We start from the raw sequence: 26325 nt of genomic DNA, 5'->3' as shown, positions 1-26325 counted from the left end.
CATTTTGATTCTGAAATAACTCATATACAGAAATTGCAACACAGCTATTATAATGCACTTAGTGGTATTCTTTAGTACATAAATATATAATTTACAGTTCAACTTGGCGAGTATTACAATTTTGCAATTGTGCTGTACGGAAAATGCAATATATTAAAAAGATTATGAAAGGTAACGAAGTGACTGCAACTAATATTCCATTTAATTCATATGGGGTTCCGACTCACAGTTTTTAGGAAATGCTAATTTAGAGGGTGATCCTTTGCAAGACTTTTCTAAAGAAGCATCTCTCGTGTTATACTGCATACAGAAAAAAATAAGATTTTTATACTGCCAAATCCTTTTATGTTGGGACATAAAAAGAAACTGCCAGTATGTTCAAAGATTTTACTTACTCAGTTATGGATTAATTTTACTTAGATTTTGCTTTAAAAAGTTTACGTAAATTCTGTTAGCTACTACAATTGAATACTTCATAAATTTAAAAATATTTCTTATCTTTAATCTGAAATACCTGTTTGTCAAATAAAGACGGCCATTCTTGAAAGCTGCAGTCAAAGACTTGTCCTTATTAATAAGAGTGCATCTCCTACCACTATGCCAGGCTTGAAATAAAATTAAAGATACTTTTAATTTAATCAATAGTCATTTAGATCTATACAATTCATTTAAGAGATATCCATATAATTGCAACATCGATTTTAAAATAAATGTAATAAGCTTACAAATGTATACGGAAAATTTTGTTTAAAGTGTTTTTATGTGAAATATAATATATACTTCTTGATTAAAAAAAAGAGAGAGAGAGAGAGAGAGAGAGAGAGAGAGAAAGAGAGAAATGCTACTGCTAAATTTTAAAAGCAATTGTATTAGGACTTATTACAGTAAATAAATACTAAAAATACAAATCTCAGCAAACAAAATGATAATATAATATGTTCCAATGAATCAAAAAGGCAGGATTATTATAAAAAGTGTTACAATTTCTATATTTTACTTAAGGGAGGAAAAAAAGAGATACAATAAAAGATATCATGATAAAACTTAAAAAAGATATTTGCATGCAGATACGAAACATCCTCATCCTAGTTTTCCATGTGGGATGTAATGAGCACTGCGTATCACATGAGTCAGTAGAAAGAAAGGCCACATTTACACCAGAAAAGGTTTGTTCTGTTTTGTATAGTTTATTTAGGTGCTACAATAATTGAAATTACTATAGAATGAATTTTAGGAACTTTCGTAAATGTTCCTAAACTCTAGGCAGTAGAATCTGAAGACTCGTGGATAATTTTCTTTGGCTTTCTTTTAAGGTAGAGCACATTCATATTATTCTTCACATATACCATTCAGTACCCTTTATCTTTGTAGAAACAACCTACACATTAAACTTCTTGCATTAATAGCATATATGTTTCTGCTTTGATTTTGCTGTGAATCTTAGAAGCCTGATCAAAATTTGCCTTGAATAGTAACACATTCCATTCGACAAATTCCAAAATAGCTCCCCCCCTTGCAGATGTTGCCCTTTTTTTCCTCTTTAGTAATGTGATACACTAATTGCTCGGAAAATTTTTTTCTTTATTATATCTTTCATAGTGTATTTTTTTCTCTTTCCTTTCTTTTTTTCCTTTTTTACAAATTATTCGTAAGCTTCTTTGTTAATAGCCATGCATTTCATACCACTGATAATTCAATAATCTGTGCTTTTGTTGTTAAATTTATTTATGTCATCCATATAAATTATAGCATTTACTACATCCCTCCTCAAAAATTAATAATCAATATATTAAATCAAATTTTCTTGATATTTCAAAAATCCATTTTTTTTTCTCCACAGAAGTAAGCTAACTAAAGAATTCCAATGAAATTAACTGGATGTTTAGGAAGGGTGAACAGGAAGCAATTAGTCATTAGTAAGCTACATGTCTGGATGAAATTCATGTATAAGCTTCGTAATCTTAAGTTTGAAGAAAACATTATTTTTCTCCCTCTTTAAGACTCTAAACAAATTTCAAGTTTATTTTTCTGATCTTCACTTAACTCTAAAAATGCATTTGTGACTTTGAAACTTAGATTTCATTTCGATATTTAAGCCCTCATTTTCTATTGCTCCTTATAATAGTGCATGACTATTGATTAAACAGACATTTAAAAGATAAAAGATTACGACAAGCCCTTGCAAAAAATGTCAGGCCAAAATTGTAAAAAACAACAGACTATATTTATTTTTAACTAAAAAGGTGTAATGGTACAGATACTTAAATTTTCTTCTTGCTTTCAAAAATAAAAATTCAAGTACAGCACAAAGTGTGCAATTCGGATAGGTAATAACTAGAATTACCTATTATAAAGACATGCCATAAAAACTTTAATAACATTTTTTAAAGGAATATAGAAACAGAGAATATGATATTCAAGAAAAAAGAGTGTGCAGTAAATAAATTTTTGCCTTAATTAGCTGAGATTTCTTTTGCTGAAAAACTGCATTTTCTGCAACAGTTTTGTGCACTGTTTCATCTTTAAACACCTGTCTTTTGAAGAAGCACATTCTAATTTTTTACCATCAAGTGGTGACTATGAGAAGCAAAAAATCAGAAGACTTTGTAGGAATACACCGAAAGGTATGCTGGCAATACCTGTATCATTTTTTGTTTTTTCAAGGTGTGCAATGGTACTTTTCGAAACATGACTTGTTGCTTCGTCTAGATGAAGTTTTGCTCTTTGAAAGTCATTGTGATGAAGAAATAGAATTTTTTCTGTAAATATCGGACATAAAACTTTCTCCTGGCAGTATGCTGAGTTGATTTAAAATTTTTTTTTCATCTTTTTTTATATTTAACTTCCCACTGTAAGAGAATCCTGCAACAAAAATCCTTTACTGAAATTTTCTTTGCATTGATAGAACCGATTTTGTACACTTTTTTCTCTTCATTTTCGATAATACATAGACCTCCTCTTGTGGCAGACATTAAAGTAAATTTTACTTAACCATGCTTTTTCAAGGGTTATAATGTATATCCATTTATCTTCTATTAAATAGTTTTCATACAAGGTTCTACAAACTGTTCTTCACTGAGACACACGACTCGGCAAAAATTAGTAAATATTATATGCTTTATCTTTTCAAGTTGTAAATCTTAGTTGTTGCTATATATGTATTTAAATACTTTGCAACTGATTTCTGTGTCAGCAGACTTCTATTGTTGGCAATATGAATATATATATATATTTTCCCTCGGAAAGCACAAAAATATCCTTCCTTCCACAACTTATTTACACACAACATTTTAAAAGAAAAATAAATTCAAAAGTAGCAGACTATATTTCTCATTTCAAATAATATGCTGTTGCCAGAAATTTTTATTACAAAACATCTGCTCTTTTATCAATTCTTTATTGAAATTTTTCTAAATATGTGTAAACACATTTTGTAGATTCCAACTAAAGTTCAGCTATCACCATGAATTGTGCTCTTCTTTAACTTTCTAATTTGATGCCACTTATTATTTTGTTCAGTCTATCATTATTACTATTATCTTATAAAAATTTGAGCTGTAATAAAATATGAAGTTTCAGTGTAAATATTTCTCCTAGACAATCGAAATTGGAATCTAAGCACCTTGAAACTTGAGTATAAAACTGTTATTTTAAAGTTGATACAGTGGTAAGACCATCCAAGAATTCTTGAAATATTTTAGTATAAATTCTGCTGTGTGAAGCACTGCAAATTCATCACAAGAGGACAGGTTTTCTTAGGACATTTTTAGAAATGCTCGGCATAATCTACATACAGCAAGCTACCATATTTCATGCTGACAACAACCCTGAATTTGAAGGGTTTTGGATATTTCATGATTAACATTTAAAAATTTCAAATTAATGGATATGTGAAAATTTGCAAAGAAAGTTAAATGATGATGATACAATTTAAATCTGTTATTGCAGGACCAATGTCCCATTCATTAATCAGTTACTGTTTAAATCAGATGTTAAAAATCTGTAGTAAGATGAAATGACAAAAAATATCATTGTTTCAATTCTGAGTCACATTTTAACCTGCTAATATGATTATTCAGATACAATCTTCTTCATTCACAGAACCTCTTTGTTGGAGAAATAGGATAGCCACTTGTTGACCTCTTGACAATCCCCCCAAAAAATAAATTAAATTAAATTTTTCCCATCAAAAAAATGAAAAGTTTCAGATTTTAAATTACATCCAAAGGGGCATTTTTTTTTAACATTTTGTGTGTTACCTTAATTTATTAAATATAATGTTCTTCACACTTAAACCATAAATTTCAGTTTAATAGCGATGTCGCAAAATAATTTCAAAATGGGCCTATCTTTAGAATTTCTGATACACAGTTTCATGCGCTGGAGATAAACAGGTCACCCCCCCCATATATTGTTGCCATTGCTCGCTTTCAAATCATTGAGTTTGTTACTCAAAAATTCCTTAAATTTTTACAAAATATGAAATCGATCATAAAACAAATTCCAAATTTCAAATTTGAGCTTCCCCATGCCCATATTCACAGTTGGATTACATCATTCAAAATTCAATGGCTCTATGTACCGTTGTTTTATCACAATGCAAGAAATATATAAACATTTATGCAGATTTTTCATTATTTAATTTCTTCAAATATAATGCAGGACTCTAACATTTGGTGGCAACAGTTTGAAAAGTGAAGTGGACATTTGTAGTGATTCAATGCAAAATTGCAAAACGAAAACAATAGTCCTTCAGGGACAAAGCCCCTTTAAACTATTAAAAAAAAAAAAAATTGAATGAAAGACAGGGTAGCATTAGGAGAAAAGCTAAATGACAAGGCAGTGCCTGGGTCCAGATTCCAGATTTTTCTAATTTACAGAATATGTGAAGAAGTGCTAAATGAAAATGATATAACTGAAGCCTTCATTGTGATGACAATTCCCTGAACATCAGTCACTTGATAGGTGGTGAAACATCCATCAGACTGCCACTAACATTGAAGAAAGTGATAAAGAGATCATTGAAAACGAAAAAATTTCAATTGATTTACTAGATGGGAATTCTTGACATGGCAATTATAGAACTTGAACAAATGAACTCTTGGTAGCTGAACAAGAGTTATATATCTATATAAAATAAACTTTATTTGTGTTAACACTAAAAAAACAAAACTGCTTAGACAACTCACATTCAAAGAAATTTTTAATAAAATAAATGTTAACATGGAATTTTTTTAATTTTTTTTTTATTTTTTTTTAAAGTTTGGTTTCATTAAAATTACAAATACTTCATTATTTCTCAAACAAGCATTTCATATTTTTAGTTTTATGTCTACAGCTGTTTCACTAGATTTCAATGAATGATCTAAAATTTGGAAAATGATTCTGGATGTTGGACTCTGGAGTGGTATAGCATAATACTGAATATTATTAGCTCTATGTTACTGTAGTTGCCTATTTTGCTCCCAAAATAAAAAGCTTAGCCAGAATTACTAATTCAGGGTGTAAAGAATTAATTATATCATAAGATAGATATTAGAAATCTTAATTAATCAAAGAACCATAGCAATTTAATTCATAATCATGGAAAATTTGACAAAATTCAAAAAATTTTCATTTATCCATATTTAACACACTTTTAAAAGAGCTATTATTTTAAAGTCATAGCTTTGTTGAAAATAATTTTTTTCAGGCAAATAATATTAAATAGAATAATAATCTTAAAATGATTACTGGGCAGTGGTGTTTCTGTTGGAGGTAAATTGAACAGTTCGCAGAAATTCTGATTTTCAGAGGACAGAGATGCACCTGGGCTGGTACCTTGATTTACCACAAGCTGAAAAACATGTTTATTACTTTTAAAATGCCATCACTCACATCAAAACTTTGACACTCTGAGGAAAAAAAAAAAAAAAAAAAAAAAAAAAAAATTAATTAGAAAAAGAAAAAACATGTCATAAATGCACCAAAATATAATCAGCAGTGACTCAAACAGTTTTCTTAGATGATAAAAGATCAATAACACAAAAAATAGTATTTCATTTTACCTCCTTCATAATACTGAAAGGTAAAAATATACTGAACCACAACAGAATCTAAATTTTCAATTAAAAGCTTACAAATGCAGATTATTGCTCCCTTAGAAATTAAAATATATATATAATTGCAAAATTTACAACTTTTCTTTGGTAACTTCTTAATTTATAGCAAGCTTTTACAGAAATTTAAGTATCATTCAATTAACAAAATTATAAGAAGCACTATCTTCTTACATCTAATAGATATCTGTTTTTTGTTAGTCCTGAAACTCTTACACATTAGAAGCAACGTACTGCATCATGCTCAATTTAAAATGATATATTATAAAAGTGAAATTGTCATACTACTAGCAATTTTATCAGGCATAATACTGAATGCTTCTTTTTTTTTAAATCTGTTTTCATATTTAATGTAATGTATTGATTCTAAAATATGAACCTCCTTAAGTTTTAAGATAAATACTTAAAAAAATGAAGCAAAATAAAAATGAATGTGCATTATTTTGTATTATTTTTTCCAATAATTCTGAGAAAGAAAAATCTCAATTTATTATCCCTTCTTCAGAATTTTCTTAATGTAACAGCATTGCTATGCTCAAGGGACACAGAAAAGGTGAGGAAAAGTTAATGACGCATTGTTACTTATTCATTTTCACACATATCAACCGAGTGATGCAGGCTTAAATTGAAATTGCTCAGTTAGATATGCTTAGCTAGACAGGCTTTCGTAAATGCTAGTTATGTATGGATTTATATTTCAAATTAGAAAAAAATTAATAATTATCATTGTAATGCAAAATTAAATAAATAAATAATCAAGAGATAAATGACACAAAATTAAAATCTTTCTATACTGGCAAGAGGAAAAATCTAATTTTTTTAATATATGTACAATATATTATGTGGTTTATTTGAAAGATGAACTGCATGGTTTATTTACTATTTAGACAGTGCAATTATTCTATGCAGTGTGATAATTAAACTCCTTCTTCTCATTCTACAATTCACTTTTACCCAACTACCAGCTTATATGAACTTACTATATTTCAAAGAACATAAATGTAGCATAACAAGAGGGTCTTATTTTTGAGTAAAAATGGTATTTCTGGACGCATTTTAAACAAAAACTAATTACAAATGTAAACAACAATTATACAGAACTACAAAAGACATCAGAAACTTAAGAACTAATTCAAATGAAAATGGAACTTCTTCCACGAAACTACAATCAATGACGGAGAATTAAACACAACTTTTTATCTGCAGTGAAATCACAGGAAATGTTTAAACAAACTGCGAATATATTTTATATGTATTTAAGAATAATATTTCCTTATTTTTAATGTAATAAAAGAACAGATTTTTATTCAAATATCATCAGAATAAAAACTAACTATTGGAAAATATATTTGTGATCCCATATCCGTGATTGTCTATAGGCAAGGACAGTAAGCTAGAATAGGCTATATCATGAAATACCATGAATATCATGAATCATCATGCACAGTAATTCTTTCATATGACAACCATAATTATAAGCAAAAATATATGTTTAATTGTTTTTATAAGGCTTTGAAAACATAGTTTTCACAGTCATGCCTTTAAACCGTATATGATGATTCTGAAATTGCACGATTTCAGAAAATTTAACTTGAAATTGCTCATTGCATGCTCATTCTGTAAATATTTTTAAAATAAGCTGTTAAAATAATTATATAATAATTATATATTGATTGATTCTGTTAGCATAAGCCCACATTCACATTTTTGTGACATCATTTGTGACAATTGAATCAAGATATTCTGAAATATAGGTTAAAGGTTGATCAATCAGTGATCTTTAACCTATATTTCAGAATATCTTGATGATTTAACTCCACTTACCCCTTCTATGTTTTTGTATAATCTTAAAGAAACAGGAATCCCAGATCTTGATGTTCTGGATTCGTCGTCTCTAAATAAAAGACATGTTTACTGACAACGTGTGAAACAAGATTTACAAAAACACGACTTTTTAAAATGCCGTGAAATTCTGATGTTTCAGCTTTATATGGGATTAAAAAAAGAATATGGCTTCATTCCGTAATTGCCACATTGTATAATATAGTTAATACTGTCATATTAACTTTTTACCTCAATTATAAAGATGAATTTGCAACAAATAACTTTGTTTATTCACTTCATTTTCAGTTGCGTTGCGTAAGGCCCATATCACACATGAATTTGTTTCACACGAACAACTGTTTAGGACAATTTTTCTGCCTGGTTTATTATTGGAAGAAAGACACAAGATTTTTCCCTTCCCTTTGAAAAAAATTGCAAGTTGCTCATTTTCAACCTATCAGTTTCAAATCAGCTTGTTTGTAATGAAGAACCAGTCTTCCTCATGTTAACCTCAGAGCAGTCTGTGATGATTGGCTGCTGTGACAAAGCAGAAAAATTGTCCCAAACAATTGTTCTTTCGAAACAAACGAACGTGTGATAGCAACCTAAGAAGGAAAAACTTCCAACAATGTACCATAGAGATATTATGCACTCTACAAATTGCATCTAATCAATATTTTCATTAAATAGCAAATTTCTAAATTAAAATTCCAAATTCGTTATGGGAACAGCTGCGTTGAGATTATAAATTGCAATACGTTTAAAAAGTCCTTGAAAGTTAGTTGGATTTAAATCAGCACTATCAGAATCTAATTCTCTATGAACCTAAAAATTTCCTACACTTTAAGAATGTTTTTGTTTGAATAGGCTTATATGCTTAGTTTTAGAGCCTATAATATATTTATAGAAACATTAGTGTTCTCCCCCCCCCAAGCAACACAAAAAAGAAAGCCATCCCTTCCATTAATCTTCCCATTTCTAGTTGGGTTGGCTACTGCATGTATTCTGAGAACACACATGGAGGAATGCCATAATTACCCTTATATCACTTAAGGAGTGTTTGAAAAGAGGCATCAGATCCACGCAGAGAAAATTCAGGTTGTAATGAATTGCTGTTGACAACATTTTATTTTGGATGCCAGTGATATTATGTTTTCTCGTAGATGAAAACATGAAAAAAAGAAGGCTATTTTTAACTGTATCCTAAGTTGATATTTAATTAGTCTTATTATTTAAGCAAGTGTTTTCTACGTCTTATCTAAAATTTTCTTTGGTGATAAAGATGGAGGGAAAAAATATTCAAAACATCCCTGTATCTCCTCCAAAAAATAAAATAGATTGTATAATTACTTAACCCCCCCCCCTTTACACACACACACACGTAGGAGAGAAAACATTCTTTAGTTTTTGTTACATTTAACTTTGTCATTTACTACTTCAGAAAATATTATACACATACATTAAATTCAATAAACATCTTTGCATTCAATTATTCTTTCCTGAGCATACTAACTGCAATGGGTGACTCGGGTTATATAAATTGTCTAAATTTATGTTCATGCCAAAAGTTCTGCATCTATTCTCTCATTCAAGCTCATTTTTATTTATTATAAGTCATAATAATCTAAGAAATAGACTTGAATTTTTAGATTATTAAATAATAAATTGAAACACAGGGTCCGACTGATGCCTAGGTACATGAGATCCATGCCCTACATCTTACGAGGCTGCAAATCTTGCTGTTATCTCCTCATGACTCTGCTTTTGTCTAATAAAATTTACAAGAAAAGTGATCTTGTTTAGTTATAGAAAGGACCTGTACCTAAAGTTTCTGTGTTAATAAGTGCCTGATGAACAATAACTGACTTTTGTTCTGAATAATATTAAGCAATGCCTAAGATGTCTTACGCGTTACTCCGACTCCGGTTACGACTAGAAATAAGATGCAAAAACTCATGCCCAAAAAAACTTTGATTAAATTATGATAGCACTTGGATTTCATATAATTCAATTACTTTATCCAGTTCAGCTCGGTTATGCTTTCTTTCAAGCTGTGCATCAGTTGGCAAAGATCTCCATAGCCTAGCAGTAGTATCATGCTTCTGCTGCACTCTTGGAAATCGATAAAACAAATAATCTATGATAAACATCTTCACACCTAAGTAAAAAGCTTTAAAAAAAAAAAAAAAAAAAAGGATACTTATATAAAATGAAACAAATAATTAAAGACTAGATACATAAATAAAATTTCTTGTTAAGAAGGAAATACAGTAGTATTCTGGGATAAAAATACTCAAAATTTAGATTTTCAAAAATTCAGCAAGGTAAATTTTAACTAATTTTCTTTTCTTACATGTATGTACAAATACACCTTTTTAAAAAAATTAAACTGAATTTATAACATACCACGACTGAAACAGCAAATTCAAAGACAGAGAAATTCTGCATCTTTTATTTGGGGGGGGGGGCTTAATTTTTACTTTTGGGTGTTTATGAATACATATTCTATTGTCTTTTAAAATTTATTTTGGCCTAATATACATACAGAATTTATTTTCATTATACACATACATACAGAATTAATTTAGTATCCATGACTTTTCAGACACTGAGCTCCAACTCAAAATACACTATTAAACCTTCTCATAATTCATCTGTTTAAATTTCATACTATGAGAAAGCTTTTTTCACAATCCAGAATATGGATATATTCTTGAAAACAGAAACTTATAGAGACTAACATTGTTTTAAAAATGAAAGATATGGTAAAGGGTAATAGGAAAATAATGATAATAATAAAATTTTCTTTTAACTGATACACACTTTCAATTCAGCACTCTTTTTAAACTGCCAGCAGTGCTATTAATCCAACTATATGCATGAAATTAACCTAGGGTTTGCACTTAAGTAAAACCATACTACTGGAATTCTTTTAAATAGCACATTTATTAATTTTCTCACAATTAAGAGAATAAAAATTATTTTGAAATTAATTTTCAAATACATAAATCTACATTTTGATGCTTTTTTTACAAAAGAGATCTTTACTTGCTTAAAACATTTTCTCATCATTTATCCCTTTTTGTTCCAATTACATTTTTCTCTAAAAATAGCAGCAGCTTTGTATTCAATATATTTTAATTAATTATTTCTAGGGGCATTAATACATTCTTAAGGTTTCTCTTATGATATAAGATATGACTGATTAATATGCAAAATTCTCTGATCTACATAATCCTTGCTCTTAAAATATGTGGTTTATAAGAATTCTACCATAACAAATTTTCTACTAACAATAGAGGTCCATAAATTAAAGACAAGAATAAAATGCAAATTTAAGTATGCTAAAACTGGTTATTTATAATGGAAATTTTTTAATGGCATGAGCTATCATGTAAGACAGATTCAGTTGACTGATTTGGGATTATGCAAAGGAGTGGAATCGTATAACAGCAGATTTTTGGACAGGATAAAAGTTGAAATATACAGGTAAATTCACTTTGCATGGGTTAAATTTTGCAGATTTTTGAACTGTGCAATTATAACAAGTACTATATAGCATAAAGAATTTTGGATAATTTTACTCAAAGTAAAATTGGCAATAAATTGGAAGATGTGAACAAGTTCAGTGACATACATGAATGAATTCAGAGTTGTCAGTGATCGTGAGCTTGAAGTGAGATGCACCGAATGAACTCAAATTTAACCAAAGCAAAGTTAAATTAGTATGAGAACAATTTTCAGAAAGTGGGTCAGAAAACCAAAAGACACAGCAACGATTTATCACAAATGAAACTTCACAGTGGATACTTATATGGCTGTAACCGCACAAAAGGTATGACAAGAGGTCAGCGAAAGAACTGCAGTCAAGCCCAGAAGCCAGAACATCATACCAAGGTTTTGAATAAAATTGACTGATGTGCCCAGAATTCAGTGCAATGTGTTTGTTCTAATGAGACCAGCATGCACAAGTTATAAGACAACTGAAATGATAAGTAATAGACCAAAGTTCTGCTGAGAGTTAAAAACAAATTTTATTTGACAACAGATTAACAGATTCTAGGCAATAATGCTTGTGAATTAAACTTGCTATTTATTGTATCAAAACACCAACAAAGTTGAACACAAGTGAGTGGTGGAACTCGGTAATGCTGGGAATTGTGGAATAATATTTACATTAGTAAATTTATAATAGCATGAGTTTCAGTGAATTTTATAGAATTTTCTAAAATTTCCAAATTTTTTCAAAGTATTTCATTACTTATCGTTTTCTAATTTTTATCATAACCTGTGAAAATTTCCAAATATAACACTGATTTCTATTGTCTGACTTCTAAATTAATACTTGTTCAGCATGTTATTTTATCTTAATTTTATCATAACTGTTAGATTATTCTTCCATTTTTAAAGAATTTTAATACTGCCTTCTTGTTTCTCAAAATATTGATCAATTTCATTAGAACTGATAAGCTAGTGCTAAAGAACTCCACCATAGAGAAAGTTTGCTAGATTTTGAAGATAATATAAAAAGTCTGTTTTTTTCCTCAAAGCTAGAAAAAACTGGTATTTGCTATCTATCAGTATTTGGAAACAATGCAAATATGGGAATATCTCTTGCTGAATTTTGGAAGTGTTTACAGGGCAACACACACACTCAAAAAAGAAACTCTGCAAGTATATATGATAAATAAATTACACTTGACTGGAACTTAACTGCACCCACTAAGTCAGAAATTTTCATTACATACAATGCTGTTGACAACATTGCAAAAACTGCATAGATTTATTAAAAGGATCATTAGGAAACAAATAATATAATGCTTATTTAATTACATGCTATGAATAGTTATTTCATAGCTAGTTTTTAATTAATTACCATATTTGCTGGCTTATAAAGATGCACCCCCTTTTTATGCACATTTTTGAAGGATAAAACTTTTATTACTGATCATTATAATGAATTTGTAGTATTTTTAATATAAAGTAATACAAATGCAGATAATACTTTCTGAAAATACCCAGTCTATCTGGGAAAGAACACCTTTCAATCTCTTTCGTCAAAACCCAGACACTCATCTCCAGAGCTAAATGAAGAGTCATTTGAAACCTCTTCAAAATCAGCATTTGAGTCCTCACACAACAAACTGTACTCTGTACCATACAGTGCATTACTTACTTCTTGAAGCTTTGATACATTCACAAACGATGTATCGACGTATAAGACACACCCCATTTTCATAGAAAAAAGTGTGTCTTATATGCTGGCAAATACGGTAATTAATTTACACATAGTGTACTTTCATTAACATAAAAGTTAAATGTGAAATCATTAATGTAAAACTTCAGCCAGAAATTGTTAAGAGTATATGTAAAATTCAAAATCTTAGCCATGAGAGTTTGATGAAATTAATAGTGCAAATATTAATATCTGAAATTTAACCATCTAACTCAACACTGTCCTACAAATTTTGCCATTACTTTCCATTATACAACCAAATAATATAGTGTAAAGTCTGAAATCTGAATGTCTGATAACTAGAATGATCTATTATCCAGGTATGCTGTAAAACTTCAGCCAGAAATTGTTAGAGTATATGCAAAATTCCTAAAGTAAAACCTCAGCCATGACAGCTTCATTATATTAATAGCATGAATATTAATATCTGAAATTTAACCATCTAAATCACTACTGCCCTACAAATTTTGCCTTACTTTCCACTATAAAATTATCAACCAAATAATAGTCTGAAATCTAGATGTCTGCTAAAAAGAATTTTGCTTTGAATAAAATAGTGCTTTTGAAACTGCTGCAGCAGTAAGACCATTCCAGAATTCTTAAGATATTTTAATATAACATCAGCTATGTGGCACATTGCAAGGTCATGAGAGGATAGGTCTGCAGATATTTTTAAAAATGCCTTCAAAAACACAAATAACACAGGAAGCTGTGCATATGGTCCCGATTATTGAAGGGTACCAATTAAGTTGTTATCATAAGTGGCAGTTAAATAAAGGTACATTTTACTTGTTCATATGGTATATTTACTTGCAATATGTTTCAATAATATGAGGCTCTAATTGCTTTATTTGTCTATGGCGTCAAAAATGCTGCCAGCCAGGCCTCTAGCTACCATATTTTATGATGATGATGATAGCAACTGATGTAAGGATTTTGAGATAATATCACAAGTTATTTTTTGATAATATCACAAGTTATTTTTTTCAACTGATGGAATTGTGAAGAACTGCTGAATTAAGATAATATAACTGAAGTCTTCCACTGTGTTGATAGTGCTTCAATAACCAATCAATTAATGGATGACAAGATCTGTAGTAAGCTGGAATGACAGAAAATATTGCTATATTGGCTTGAGTCACATTTTAATTTCATGAGGTCGTTACTCAGACATAATCTTTATGCTGTATGTCTTTTTCTTGAAAAAAATAGGATAGGATAGTCGCTTCTTCATCTATTGGCCAATCCTGAACAATTAAAAATTAATATCAGCAGTGAAAAATAAGTAAATAAAACCTAGGATTAGATAAAAAAAAAAAAGGAAGCCAAACTAAGCTGGTGGCAAATGCTGCCAAGGAAATACCCCAAATAAAAAAAAAGTGACCTGTGACTTTGACAAAAAAGAACTGCAAAATTTTTCAATTTAAGGAATAGGCAAAGAAATGCAAAATGAAGATGCTACAGCTGAAATCTTCATTGTAATGACAATGCTCCAATCGTCAACCAATTAAGGGATAGCAAAGCCTGTTGCAGATTTTACCAGTAAAATATTGCCACTGATTGTGAAGAAAATAATAAAGAGAGTTATTGAGAATAAAAATTGATTACTTAATGGGAGTTCTCGACATGACAATATAATACGTGAATGCAATATAATATCAATACAATATAATATCAATGAAGGTATTTGTTGTGCCTGCATATAATGAGCAGGGAGTTTTCTCCTATGGGCTTCTGTTAGGGAACTTAGTGGTACTAATGTCTTCAAGAAATAAAATAATGGGTACTTACGTATTATCAGAACCACCTTAGTAAACTGCCAGATTTTCAGAATGTGCCAAACACTGACAGTCATGAGCATAACCAATTCTTCAAACAACTGTGCTCATAATAATCTTTCAATCATACAGTGTCACATTTTGTATCTGCTAAATATGAATTTGTGATTATGTATCCTCAGATTGCCAATAGATGGCAATAATGTTTGTTTATAGAAAGATACTGTGATGTCATAATCGCATATACGAGGGCAATCCCAAAAAAAAAGGTCACCTATATTTTTAGATATACAAAGAACCGTTTATTTTCTATAATTGCTACATCACTTTAAAGATTGAAGAATGCTTTATTTTTCAACATAATTGCCATTTCGGTCGATGCATTTTTGTAGACGCTGTGGCAGTTTTACAATGACCATGTCATACCAGCTTGCCGCCATGCCCTTCAGGAAGTGTTGAGGAGCTTCAGGAGCATCCAGATGATCCTCCGATCTTTACGCATTTTACGAACTCAACAATCGCGAAACTCAAAGAATACGAACTCAACAATCGCAAAAATTGAGGATTCCTCAACTTTTGCGATTGTCTCGTCGGCAATTGACGGCCTCCCGCTCCTTTCTTCGTCATGAATTTCAGTATGACCGGCTGTAAACTCTCTACACCACTTGCGAACGCTTTTGACAACCATGCACGACTGTCCATACACTTCCATCAATAGGCAGTGAATTTCAACCGGTTTAACGCCTTTTACGTTCAAAATCGAATAACTGTGCGCACTTTGCAGTAACGTTTATCGGGAGCTCCATTTCGAATGGCTGCCAAGCCAAGCCTGAGCATCCGAGCGAAGCGCCTGCGTGCTTATGTGGTAGCGGAGAAGGCACCACTCACAACAGTGTTGCCAACAACCATATTAAAACTTTCTCTACATCCCCAAAAAATAGCAAACCTTTTTTTGGGGATTGCCCTCGTATGTAGCAGCTTGTCTTCCGTGTTCGTAAATAACGTTCTCTGTTTATTACTTTAGAATAACACTCTCTATTTATTACTTTAAATTTGATACAATCTGATTTATTATAGACTAATATATTTTGTTTATGGTGCCAAAACCCGAGATTATTATGAACCAGAATAATCAACAGAATGAACATTTCAAAAATGGACGGCGTTGTTGAAAATTTGGAAAAGAAACGATCGGTTTTAAGGCAATTAACTACGAAACTAGTAACCAAAGTTGAAACGAATTTAGCAAATAACATTCCTCTTAACAAAAAAATTGAAATAATCGAGGATTTGTATGAACAGTTAATTCAGAAAATCAATGAACTGAAAATCGAAACAAAATTAACTTCAGAGGAGAGTGAAAATGAAGTTACGTTAAGTCAAGAATACTGGGATAAAACTATTATATAGAGGGGAAGAATGCAACGATTTTTGAAAAAAAAATTGGAGTGTTTTAGAACAGCAATTCATCAGAACGAAATGGCGAATATCACACTTACAGATGAAACAAAAACAGTGAATTTAGAACGTTTGCAAATCAGAACTTATTATGGAGATTCATGAAAATTGAACTGAAGGAAACTGAAAATTTTGCATACCTAAAATCCTTTCTTATTAAAACCATTTCCAGTTTTGCTTTAAGCGACAAGAAGTACGATTCTGTGATAGAGTTACTGAAAGAACATTTCGGAAGACAAGATGTTGTCATCACTTTGCATTTGAATAAATTATTATCTCTTGAACCAGTGGGAAGCATTTCAAATGTTAAAGCACTGCGGAAACTGTATGGTGAATGCGAACATTTGAACTAAATGATGAACATTTGAAGTATAGAATAATTAAACATTGCTTCTGGAAATTACAGAAATACTCTCTGTCCTATAATTTTGCAAAAATTTTAAGAGGAATTAAATTTGGAACTTAATTGATGTCAAAAAATGGAAGCAATATTTGATAGAGAATTCTCAAAAAAGGAAGTTAACTGTCAAGAAGATGCAAGTTTAATGAACTGTGTGAAAATGAATCAGAAACCATGCATTCGTCAACAAGAACAACGCGTGAAAGCTTATCCAAATTATAAACCGAAAGTTCCGACTGCTTTGTCAATGATTGGATACAAATCTATATTTTGTGATAAAGAAGACCATATGAAATACAAATGTACTGAAGTGAAATCTGAAAGGAAATGCAACATTTTAAAATGTAACAGAATGTGTTTTCTGTGTTTTGGATGTAACATTTAGTAATCAACTCTAAGGACAAACAGTTTTCCTGGAAAAATTGTTCCGGTAAACATCATGAAAGTGTTTGTGTAAATCCTGCATCGGCTGTCTCCAGTGTAAAAAATAAGGAAGCGGAAACTGTAAAAAATTCTTCTGCTTAAACAGGATCTAATATTATCTTTCAAACAGTACATGCTGTGGTGGAGGGCAGAAATAACAATTGTATTGTGAGGTGTCTTCTTGATGGCGGTAGCCAAATCTCTCCAATTTGATAGGATTTATCAAGAAAATTAAAATTAGCAGTGAAAGGAGAAACTGTCTTAAATCTGCATAATTTTGGTGAAAAGAAGAGGAAACACTGGGGTAGAAAGGAAGCTCATTTTACTCTTAGAAATATTAATGACCCTGAAAAATGCATAAATCTAGAGGTCATAGAAGTACTAGTCATAACAAATGCAGATATATGTGTATTAGATGTAGAAATCAAATTCAAACTCCAAATATTTGACATCTCTTTGAACATCTGCACCGATGCAACGAGTCATGATATTTTCGTTTTAATCAGCGTGGACATTATGTGGAAAATAGCAAGCGAAGACAAAAAAAAGGATTAACAGAAATGCTATAGCGATGTAAACCTTGTTTGGGTGTTGTACACAGGGCAGATTTTCTTCATCAGACTTTCAAATCTAAGATGTGTGTTTAAACATACGTGTAGAAAAGAAGCTTCTAAAAAGCGCAGAATCATTTTGGGATATTGAATCTATAGGAATTAGAATATTTCTGGTCAAGAACAAAATGAAATGGCCTTACAGATATTTAAAATCTTGATTGAAACAAAAGGGTGGTCAAAGATTTGGAGGAAAGATGAGACTGTGATTTTAAGTGAAAATTTTAAGAATGCTGAAAACAAATTTAAAATTTGATCAGACAATTTAAATCAAACTTGAACTTTTATGTGCAATACAAAAGAAGTGACTAACAGTCAGTTTAAGGAAGAAATTATAGAAAAGGCTGATCCTGGGACTAAATCTGGGAAACGAACTTATTATATTCCTCACTGTGCTGTCATCCATGAAGATTACAATTCGACAAAACTTCGCATTGTTTATGACGCTTCTTCAAAGAAAAAAAAATCATGAATATCTAAATGATAATTTACTTCAAGAAGAAACTCTTCTTCCTGAACTTTTGAAAGTTATAATAAATTTTTGATTTCATCGAATTGCATTTACGTCATATATTCAGAAGGAATTTTTGCAAATTTCTGTTGCATCTGAAGATCAGGATTCAATGTGATTTTTGTGGATTGATGAGAATTCAAGTTTGGGCAATCCGAGAATTCAAGTTTATCAGATGTGTCATGTAATTTTTGGAGCAAAATCAAGTCCCTTTTTGCTATGTGCTTGCATTAAACAAAATTTAAAGAAATTTGAAAACGTCTATCCCAGGACTGTAGAAATGTTAGAAAACTTTTAGAAATGTATGCTGATGACTTTGTGGATCAGCTACAGATGAGAAAACTGTACAAATATATCATGAAACCAATTATATAATGAAAAAGGGCAGCAATGTCTCTCACCAAATGGAATTCAAATTCGAATACTTTAAAGAACCAGTACAAATCAAGTAAGAACTTCGTAAGCTTTAAATTGCCTGATTGTGATTCTCCCTCGAAGATTTTTGGACTTGATACTAATAAGAATATCTTATGCTTTAATGCTCAGGACATTATAGATTTCATCCTGTTACACGAGCAAAGAAAACGTTGTGTTTTGGAAGCTGATTGAAAGATCTTCGATCCTGTTGGGTTTCTTTTACTGCATGTGATACAAGCAAAAGTTCTGTTTCAAGAACCATGGCTGAAAGGTATTGATTAGGATGAAATTATCCCATCAGGATTGCAAGACAAGTGGAACAAACAGTATTGGCAACTATGTGATCTACCGAATATCCAAATACTTCGGTGGCATTTTCGCGATGTTGATGAAATGCCTGAAACATTGAAACTACATTAGTTCAGTGATTAATTTCAAAGTGCTTACGACGCAGAAGTGTATGTGAAATTCTATAGCTTAAAATATTCTGGAATTAGTGATAGCCAAGAGCAGAGTGACTCTGAAAAAATTATCTTTACTAAAACTCGAGTTCATGGCAGCAGTGTTAAGTGCAAGACTTGTAACTACAGTCCGTGTGCATTTTCCTTAAGCTAAGATTTATTTATGGACCGCTTCTCTCATTGTGCTTCACTGGATAAAAAACTCACCACGACAATGGAAAACATTTGCACAAAATCGAGGGTTGGAAATTCAAGATAAAACACCCCTGAGTATGTGGCATCATTGTCCCGGATCAGACAATCCTGCAGACAAAATCACATGTGGTGTTAAAGTGAGTGAGCTTGTGTGGTGGCATGGACCTTCATGGCTTCATCAAGATGAAATGAATTGGCCTAAAGTGAACAAGCATTGTAACATAGTAAGTAGACAGTGCTAAAGAGAGATTTGTGACTCAAGTTAACAGCAGCATTCAACCTTTACAACCCGTGTTAAAATTGGAGAACTTTGGTGACTTAAGTAAACTTTTAAGAGTCATGTCATATATATTTAGATTCATTAATAATTTAAAGTCACAGAATAGAGTGATTGGTCCTGTGACCAAAAATGAAATATTTAATGCTATGTGTTATTGGATTAACTTATCACAAGGTGAGTATTTTTTTGCAAAATTGAATTATGTTAAATGTAAACAAACCATTGTCTCATAATTCCAAATTGCTTGGATTAAATCCAGTAATGGATGGAAAAGGTTGTTTAAGAGCTGGAAGTAGATTAGTAAAATCATCATTAGATGTCAATGAAATTCTACCTATAATATTACACCAAATAATTATTTTTCTCGTTTAATTATTTTAAACTGTCATGAAAAGCTACTTCATAGTGGTGTAAATGAAACTTTAGTGCAAGTAAGAGGGGAAAAATCCAGTCTGATTTCTTATACAATTATATATATTTTGTTTAGTATGTATTCATTTTGTTATATTCCAAGTTCCAATGCTTTTATAGACAAATCGTAATCTCTTTTACCTTGAACTCAATTTTTAAACATGCCCTTGTGGAATTTGCTAACAATTTAAGAAACTGCAACAAAATTTTGATTTTAAATCAATCTCTAATCACAACAATGATGAGATGCATTTGGTGCACTGATGTAGTCATGTGTGATGCCACCTTTGTGCAATTCTCCGACATTTTTTAAGCAAAAACAGATCGCTGCATACATGCAGGAAAAAAATTATAAGAGGATTTCGCGTATTGTGTTATGGAATACTGTGCTCGAAAGCGACAGGTGTGGATGTGGGCAGCCAAGTATCCAGTCGACGGTTCGAATCGTCAAGGCCATTTGCCAGGGATGAAAGTAACGTAGTGGAGCATTTTTAGTCATTATGCTAATTAGTTGTCTAATTTGCCAATCCACCTAGAACCAAGGGAAACCCTCATTTGAACATCGATGAGGTGTAAGAGTCTAAATTTGGAGCCGATCGGATGACTGGTTCCCGAGATACGAATTTTTAGTGCATTTTTCGGACTTGCATAAAGTTGTGATTTTAATCTGATTAATTGAGCAACTTTGAGTACTCCAAATTAATAATTCTAATAGCGTAAATCAGCCTGCTCTTTTGCGATACTGAGCTAAGTAATCATTCACTGCTTTTGTTAGTATTGTTGTTTAAGCAATTAATTACTGTGTTATTACTATTATTACTACTATAGTGCTGACTATTATTAGATACTTATTACTAATTAAATGTATTTGTATTATCCATTAAGCAATTAGTGTCATTCAATGAGTATGTCAAATAGTATCAATCATTAAGCTTTTATTTACTTTGTTAATTAGTATCTAATTTGTATTGTGCTGACTTTAAGTTACTTCTCAATGTGGTTTGAATGTGTTAATTATTATCAATTTGTACTATTCTGTATCCTATCTATATAAGTGCGCCATAACTAGCAGCATGGGTGTTTTCGTAATTTTCCACATGTGTAACGTGTATGCAGTATCTTGTGGATGCATACATGAATAAAGCAGGTGCAGCTAGGGTAAAATCAAAGAACACTGGTAGTTCGGTCCAAATTTTGAATCCCGGCGAACGAGCTGGCTGCATGGGTGTTTTCGTGGTTTTCTGCATGTGTAACGTGTATGCAGTATCTTGTGGATACATACGTGAATAAAGCAGACAAAGCCCGAGTAAAATTGCTGAACACTGGAAGTTCAGTCCAACTTTCAAATCCCGGTGAACAAGCTGGCTGCATTGGCTGAGCGGTAAAGTCGCTGAACACTGGTAGTTCGGTCCAACTTTCGAATCCCAACGAACAAAAGCAGACTTCAGCCCGCTAGTTTAATGATTAAAATTTTTATTTTAAACTGCTAAAGAGTATTTTCTTTTGAAATTTTAATAATGTTTGCCGGCTCACAATAAGCATCTACGGTTTTGGAATCTTTTAAAGAAAGTTGGGAAAATTGCCACTTTATACCTGGTAACTTTTAGCTTTACATCAGTAAAAAATTGCCAAATTAAACCAAAGTCATTGCATTAATATGTATAAGCCAAATACTGAAATGCAATAGTTAACATTTGGTTAAAGAAAGGGGGAAGACAGAAAAGAATGATTCAATCTGTAGAGGTCACTTAAAACTAACTAACCATACTGTTTCTTCAATTAAAGAGCTGTTAAAGACTGCTAAATACTGGTATTCATTCTGGAATCAAACCCAGGGGAAACAGTCTTGCTGCATGATTGTTTTTCATGGTTTTTTCCATGTATTACATGAATATGAGTGAATTCCATTAGAACATTCTCAATGAAGGCATGCCAACCCTTAGGTAGTTAGCTTTAGTGTATTTTGCATATCCATATAACCAGCCAATCAGTCTTCAATTAGAAATTTATATTTCCTTAATTCCACATTCATAAAAAAAAAAAAAAAAAAAAAAAAAAAAAAAAAAAAAAAAAAAAACTGTGAATTTTAGCTAAAAATTTTAATTCCAAGTATTTTTGTCTAAGAAATCTAATAACTTTCATTTTACAACTGATGAAGCACTATCCAATGTATTAAATTTATATAAACTTTGAATCATATTTCTGGAGAATAATTTTTATCCTTAGCATCCATCAAAGCTACTAGATCAATGATGTGATTTACCACATTCAAAATTCAAATTCACAATTTTGATATGAAGAACACTTACACTAGTAAATATAATGCTCTACTTCCTCCTGTTTATGAAGTCACTTTTTTTAAAATATTAGAAATCTAATGTAAATTATGAGTTATTGTTACATAAGACAGTTTAAAAAATTACCACCACACTAATAATAAAAGGATTAAAAAATTATTAAAGATACAAAATAAGATAATTAACTTACCTAGAACAGTAAACAGCTGATGAGCAGGGAAAATGCATGAAGAAATGAATCCAACAACCAGTACAAAATACAGGTGTCCAGTTACTTCAGGCTGTTGCCAGAGCATTAAACTGAAATTAACAACAAAACTTTCAACAAAGTGAAAACATATTCCTGAGAAGGTGGCAGGCAGAAAAACAAATTTGTGAAGTATAATTGTAATAAGCAATCACTTTTAATATGTAGCCAGTTTGATAAATTATAGAACTTTTAACCAAAATACAATATTATTATTTTAATCTCTAAATATATAATATTTAAAAAGACAGCTATTTTGTCCGTAATGAGAAACATAATTTCCTTCCAACTAGCTCCATTTTAGAATTTTCCAAGATATATCTGGAAAATATCAAACCACTCTGAATGTCTCAGAAAGAACAGTGACACCAACAATAAAGAAAAACAAAAAGAAAGGAAATCACAAGATGAGCCATTTTAACACTGTTATTATTCTGAAAGCATTTAAAAACATCTCATCACCATTTATGAAATACATAAGCACAGTAAACAAATGGATAGTGGATGGAAAAAAGTAAAATGCTTTTTAATTCTAAACCCATCTGATGCTGCTCATTTTAATACAACTTCTTAACTAAAGAGTTTTAATTTTATCTAACACACATCAAAACAAACTTCACAACACATCTTACAATTCTTTTAATCAAAGTGGAATTCATGTATTCAAACTTTCTTACATTCCCCCCGCAGCTGTACTATCAAGGTATAACAAGTGTAAATCTATACATAAAAACTGCTATGTTTATATGTGTTTTAGATGCCATACAATAAATAACAAATAAATGCATAAATATACAATTTCAAATGTTTTAGAAAAATTAATTTCCTTTCAGAATCACTATGTAATCTCAATAATGATGCTTCCCGTGATAACAAATATCATGATAATAATATTTCAAGTTTACAAAATCTTATAAACCAATGAATGGCATTTGAATGATGGTTTTTATAAAAGCACAGTGAAGAAACTTGCTCTCAAACTATACATGCATTTTTCATGGAAAAGATTTTAAGCATCAGGTTACCAGATGACTTTCTTGAGTTTGATCCTAAATGGTAATTTTAGGATTTTTTATCCTTCAGGAAGTACTTGCCTCAACAAATAAGGTCACAAGCAAGCCTTCACTCATTCAATCACTGGTGATTTCAATATAATACCAAAATTACTAAAGTAATGTATACCTACAAGCAGCTACCAAGTGAAATGGATATATATTTAGCTGTTCTAACTTTTAACCAATAATAGGTCCATTTGCACCTCTGAAACAAGTAAGAAGTTTCTGGACAATAGTTTTCATACTATCTTGGAAATCTTACATGGAATAGTAAATTTTTACAGTAATATTAAGATACATATTTACATGCAATGTATAAATATTTAGAAAACTTTTTAACATACTTCTTAATTTTTTCCAAGCAATTAGCCATGTGACCCAATTGGTTCTATAATAAGATAAACATTAAAGAATATTAATACAGGAGTAATAATATTTTATGTCTGTTACCAATATTAGGATGAAATAAATACCTGAACTTTTCTTGCAACATGAAGTACTAACTGGAATTTATCAGATACACCCATATCCCCTTCCTAAAAATAAATAAATAAAGTAAAATTTTTGTAAAAATGCAATCCTTCACATTTTTTAATATTAATGCCCGATTTTAAAATAACAAACAAAACAAAAAAATCAAAGTATTAATAAAATGCATATAAAAGAAGTTTAACTTACTTCATGTTCTTGCTTTCGAGTAACATGTGGTGAGGAGAACCAGCCCCTTCAAGATTATAAAACAGAAATTTTAACAACAAAACAGAAAGATATTCAGAATTTGTACAAAACATGAACACACAACAGAAAGTTGCAATGGGTTTCTCAAGAACACACAAAACAATTGTTAGCATAAATTTAGGTATTTTGCATAATGAAACTCGAAAGGCATACAAAACGAATTGGCGAGAGAAAGTAAAGTTCATGTGCAATGCAAAGCATTCGATTCTCACCTTAACTTCTTGTACCTGGCCAAAGGTCTAATGCAGTTAATGCTTTCTCTTTTCAGGTACTATGTCAACGTATGTTCCTGTTTCTTTTTTCTTATTGCCTAAAATAGGTAAGCCTGATATTTAGGACTGATGATGATTCTATGTAAGTTATCTTCTTTTCAATACTTCAAGTTTTAATGTCTGAGAAGATTACTACTTTTTGTTATGCTTAAGTTAAGCAAAATTATCCTATTTTATTAAATAAAGATTTCGTAGTTAATTTTTTGACTTATGATTCTTTAATGAAAACTGTGCTTGAGGAACCATACTCATTACACCTTCAGTGCTAAGGCACAACCAACAAAAGATTTATAAGACTGATTAGGGTAATTGCATTGTAGAAATGATTCTAAAAAAACTGAAATGTTGTAAGATTCCAGGGGCATAAAGTGTTAAAACTCTTTGTTGAAAATACTAGTTACAAAGTTTATAAGAATAATTGTAACAAATAATTATGTCTATTCTAAGAGAATCAATTTGTATAGAAAAGTTAACAGATGAAAATTATTCAGTGTGGAAATTTAAAATAGAACAACTTCTAATAAAAGAAGGTTTAGATGATGTTGTATTCAAAGAAAAACCGGAAAATGTTACTGATATTTAGTTAAAGAATGATCGTAAAAGTAAAGCTAAAGCTTTAATATGTCTAAACATTTCGGATTCGCGAATTATCCATGTTTTGCATAGTAAATCTGCAAAAGCAGTTTGGCAGAAGTTAAAATGTGTCCATGAACGTCTAAATTTAACAAACAAGTTATTTCTTCTTAGAAAACTATATTCCATTAGATATAATGAAAGTTCCAAAATGCAGGAACATATCAAAGGAGTACTAGAATTGGCTGAAAAGCTGCGTAGTATAGGTGAAGAAATTAAAGAAAATAACTTAATAGCAATATTACTACATTCCTTACCAAATTCATACAACTTCTTAATAACTGCAATAGAAAGTAAATCGGAAGCTGAATTGTCGCTAGAATATGTTAAAAACAAACTAATAGATGAGTATTGTAGACGTGTGGAAACTAAGAAAGTTCAAAAATACGATTCAGTTGATTTAAAAAGTAAAAGCGAAAATAAATCAAAGTATATTACACGATATTATACTTATTATAAGAGAAATAACAATACAATAAATGACTGTTTTCATTTAAAACGCAACGCTAGAACTTTCCCGAAAACAGATGTAAGTAACAGTAAAGTAAGAAATTATTCTCAAAATTATAAAAGTAATGCATGCCAAATAGCAAATATGCAAAGTGTCGAAAGCATAACAAAAAGAAAATAAGTATCTTAGAAGTATTGAAACTGAAAATTCACAGATTCAGTTTCATCAAGTTCTAAAAGTGGAAAATAAACATGAAAACACACAAACGCAAGAATGGGTTATCGACTCAGGAGCCTCAACTCATATGACAAGTGATAAGAATTTTTTCTCTCAGTTAAATGACTCTAATAAACAAATAGTAACTGTAGCCAATGGTGCTAAATTAAATTCTTATGGTATTGGTGAAGGATATTTTAAAGTTCAAAACTTAAAGGATCAGGTTACACAAATAAAATTAAAAAATGTATTGTATGTACCAGATTTAGATAGTAATTTACTTTCTGTTCAATCTGTTACGAATAAAGGTTGC

The 26325-nt window shown here is 30.6% G+C and overlaps 1 protein-coding gene across 1 annotated transcript in view; it reads right to left on the bottom strand.

The window, feature by feature from the left end:
- The window catches only part of LOC118205556 (GRAM domain-containing protein 4-like), a 124217-nt gene that overhangs the window by 14012 nt on the left and 83880 nt on the right, over positions 1-26325 (bottom strand). The window contains exons 10-16 of the mRNA XM_085817375.1: positions 24381-24426; positions 24176-24238; positions 24047-24090; positions 22591-22700; positions 9938-10092; positions 5734-5836; positions 515-605 (exon numbers count right to left, since the gene is read on the bottom strand). Of these exons, the coding sequence (XP_085673501.1) occupies positions 515-605; positions 5734-5836; positions 9938-10092; positions 22591-22700; positions 24047-24090; positions 24176-24238; positions 24381-24426 (612 nt within the window). The remainder of the gene's footprint in view (positions 1-514; positions 606-5733; positions 5837-9937; positions 10093-22590; positions 22701-24046; positions 24091-24175; positions 24239-24380; positions 24427-26325) is intronic.

This window comes from Stegodyphus dumicola, chromosome 5 (genome assembly GCF_044657685.1).
Source record: "Stegodyphus dumicola isolate Sdum_Otavi_A_Nest chromosome 5, ASM4465768v1".
In the NCBI taxonomy this organism is placed as follows: Eukaryota; Metazoa; Arthropoda; class Arachnida; order Araneae; family Eresidae; genus Stegodyphus; species Stegodyphus dumicola.
The sequence above is the reverse complement of the archived record's forward strand: the minus strand, read 5'-3'. Positions and strand labels throughout refer to the sequence as shown.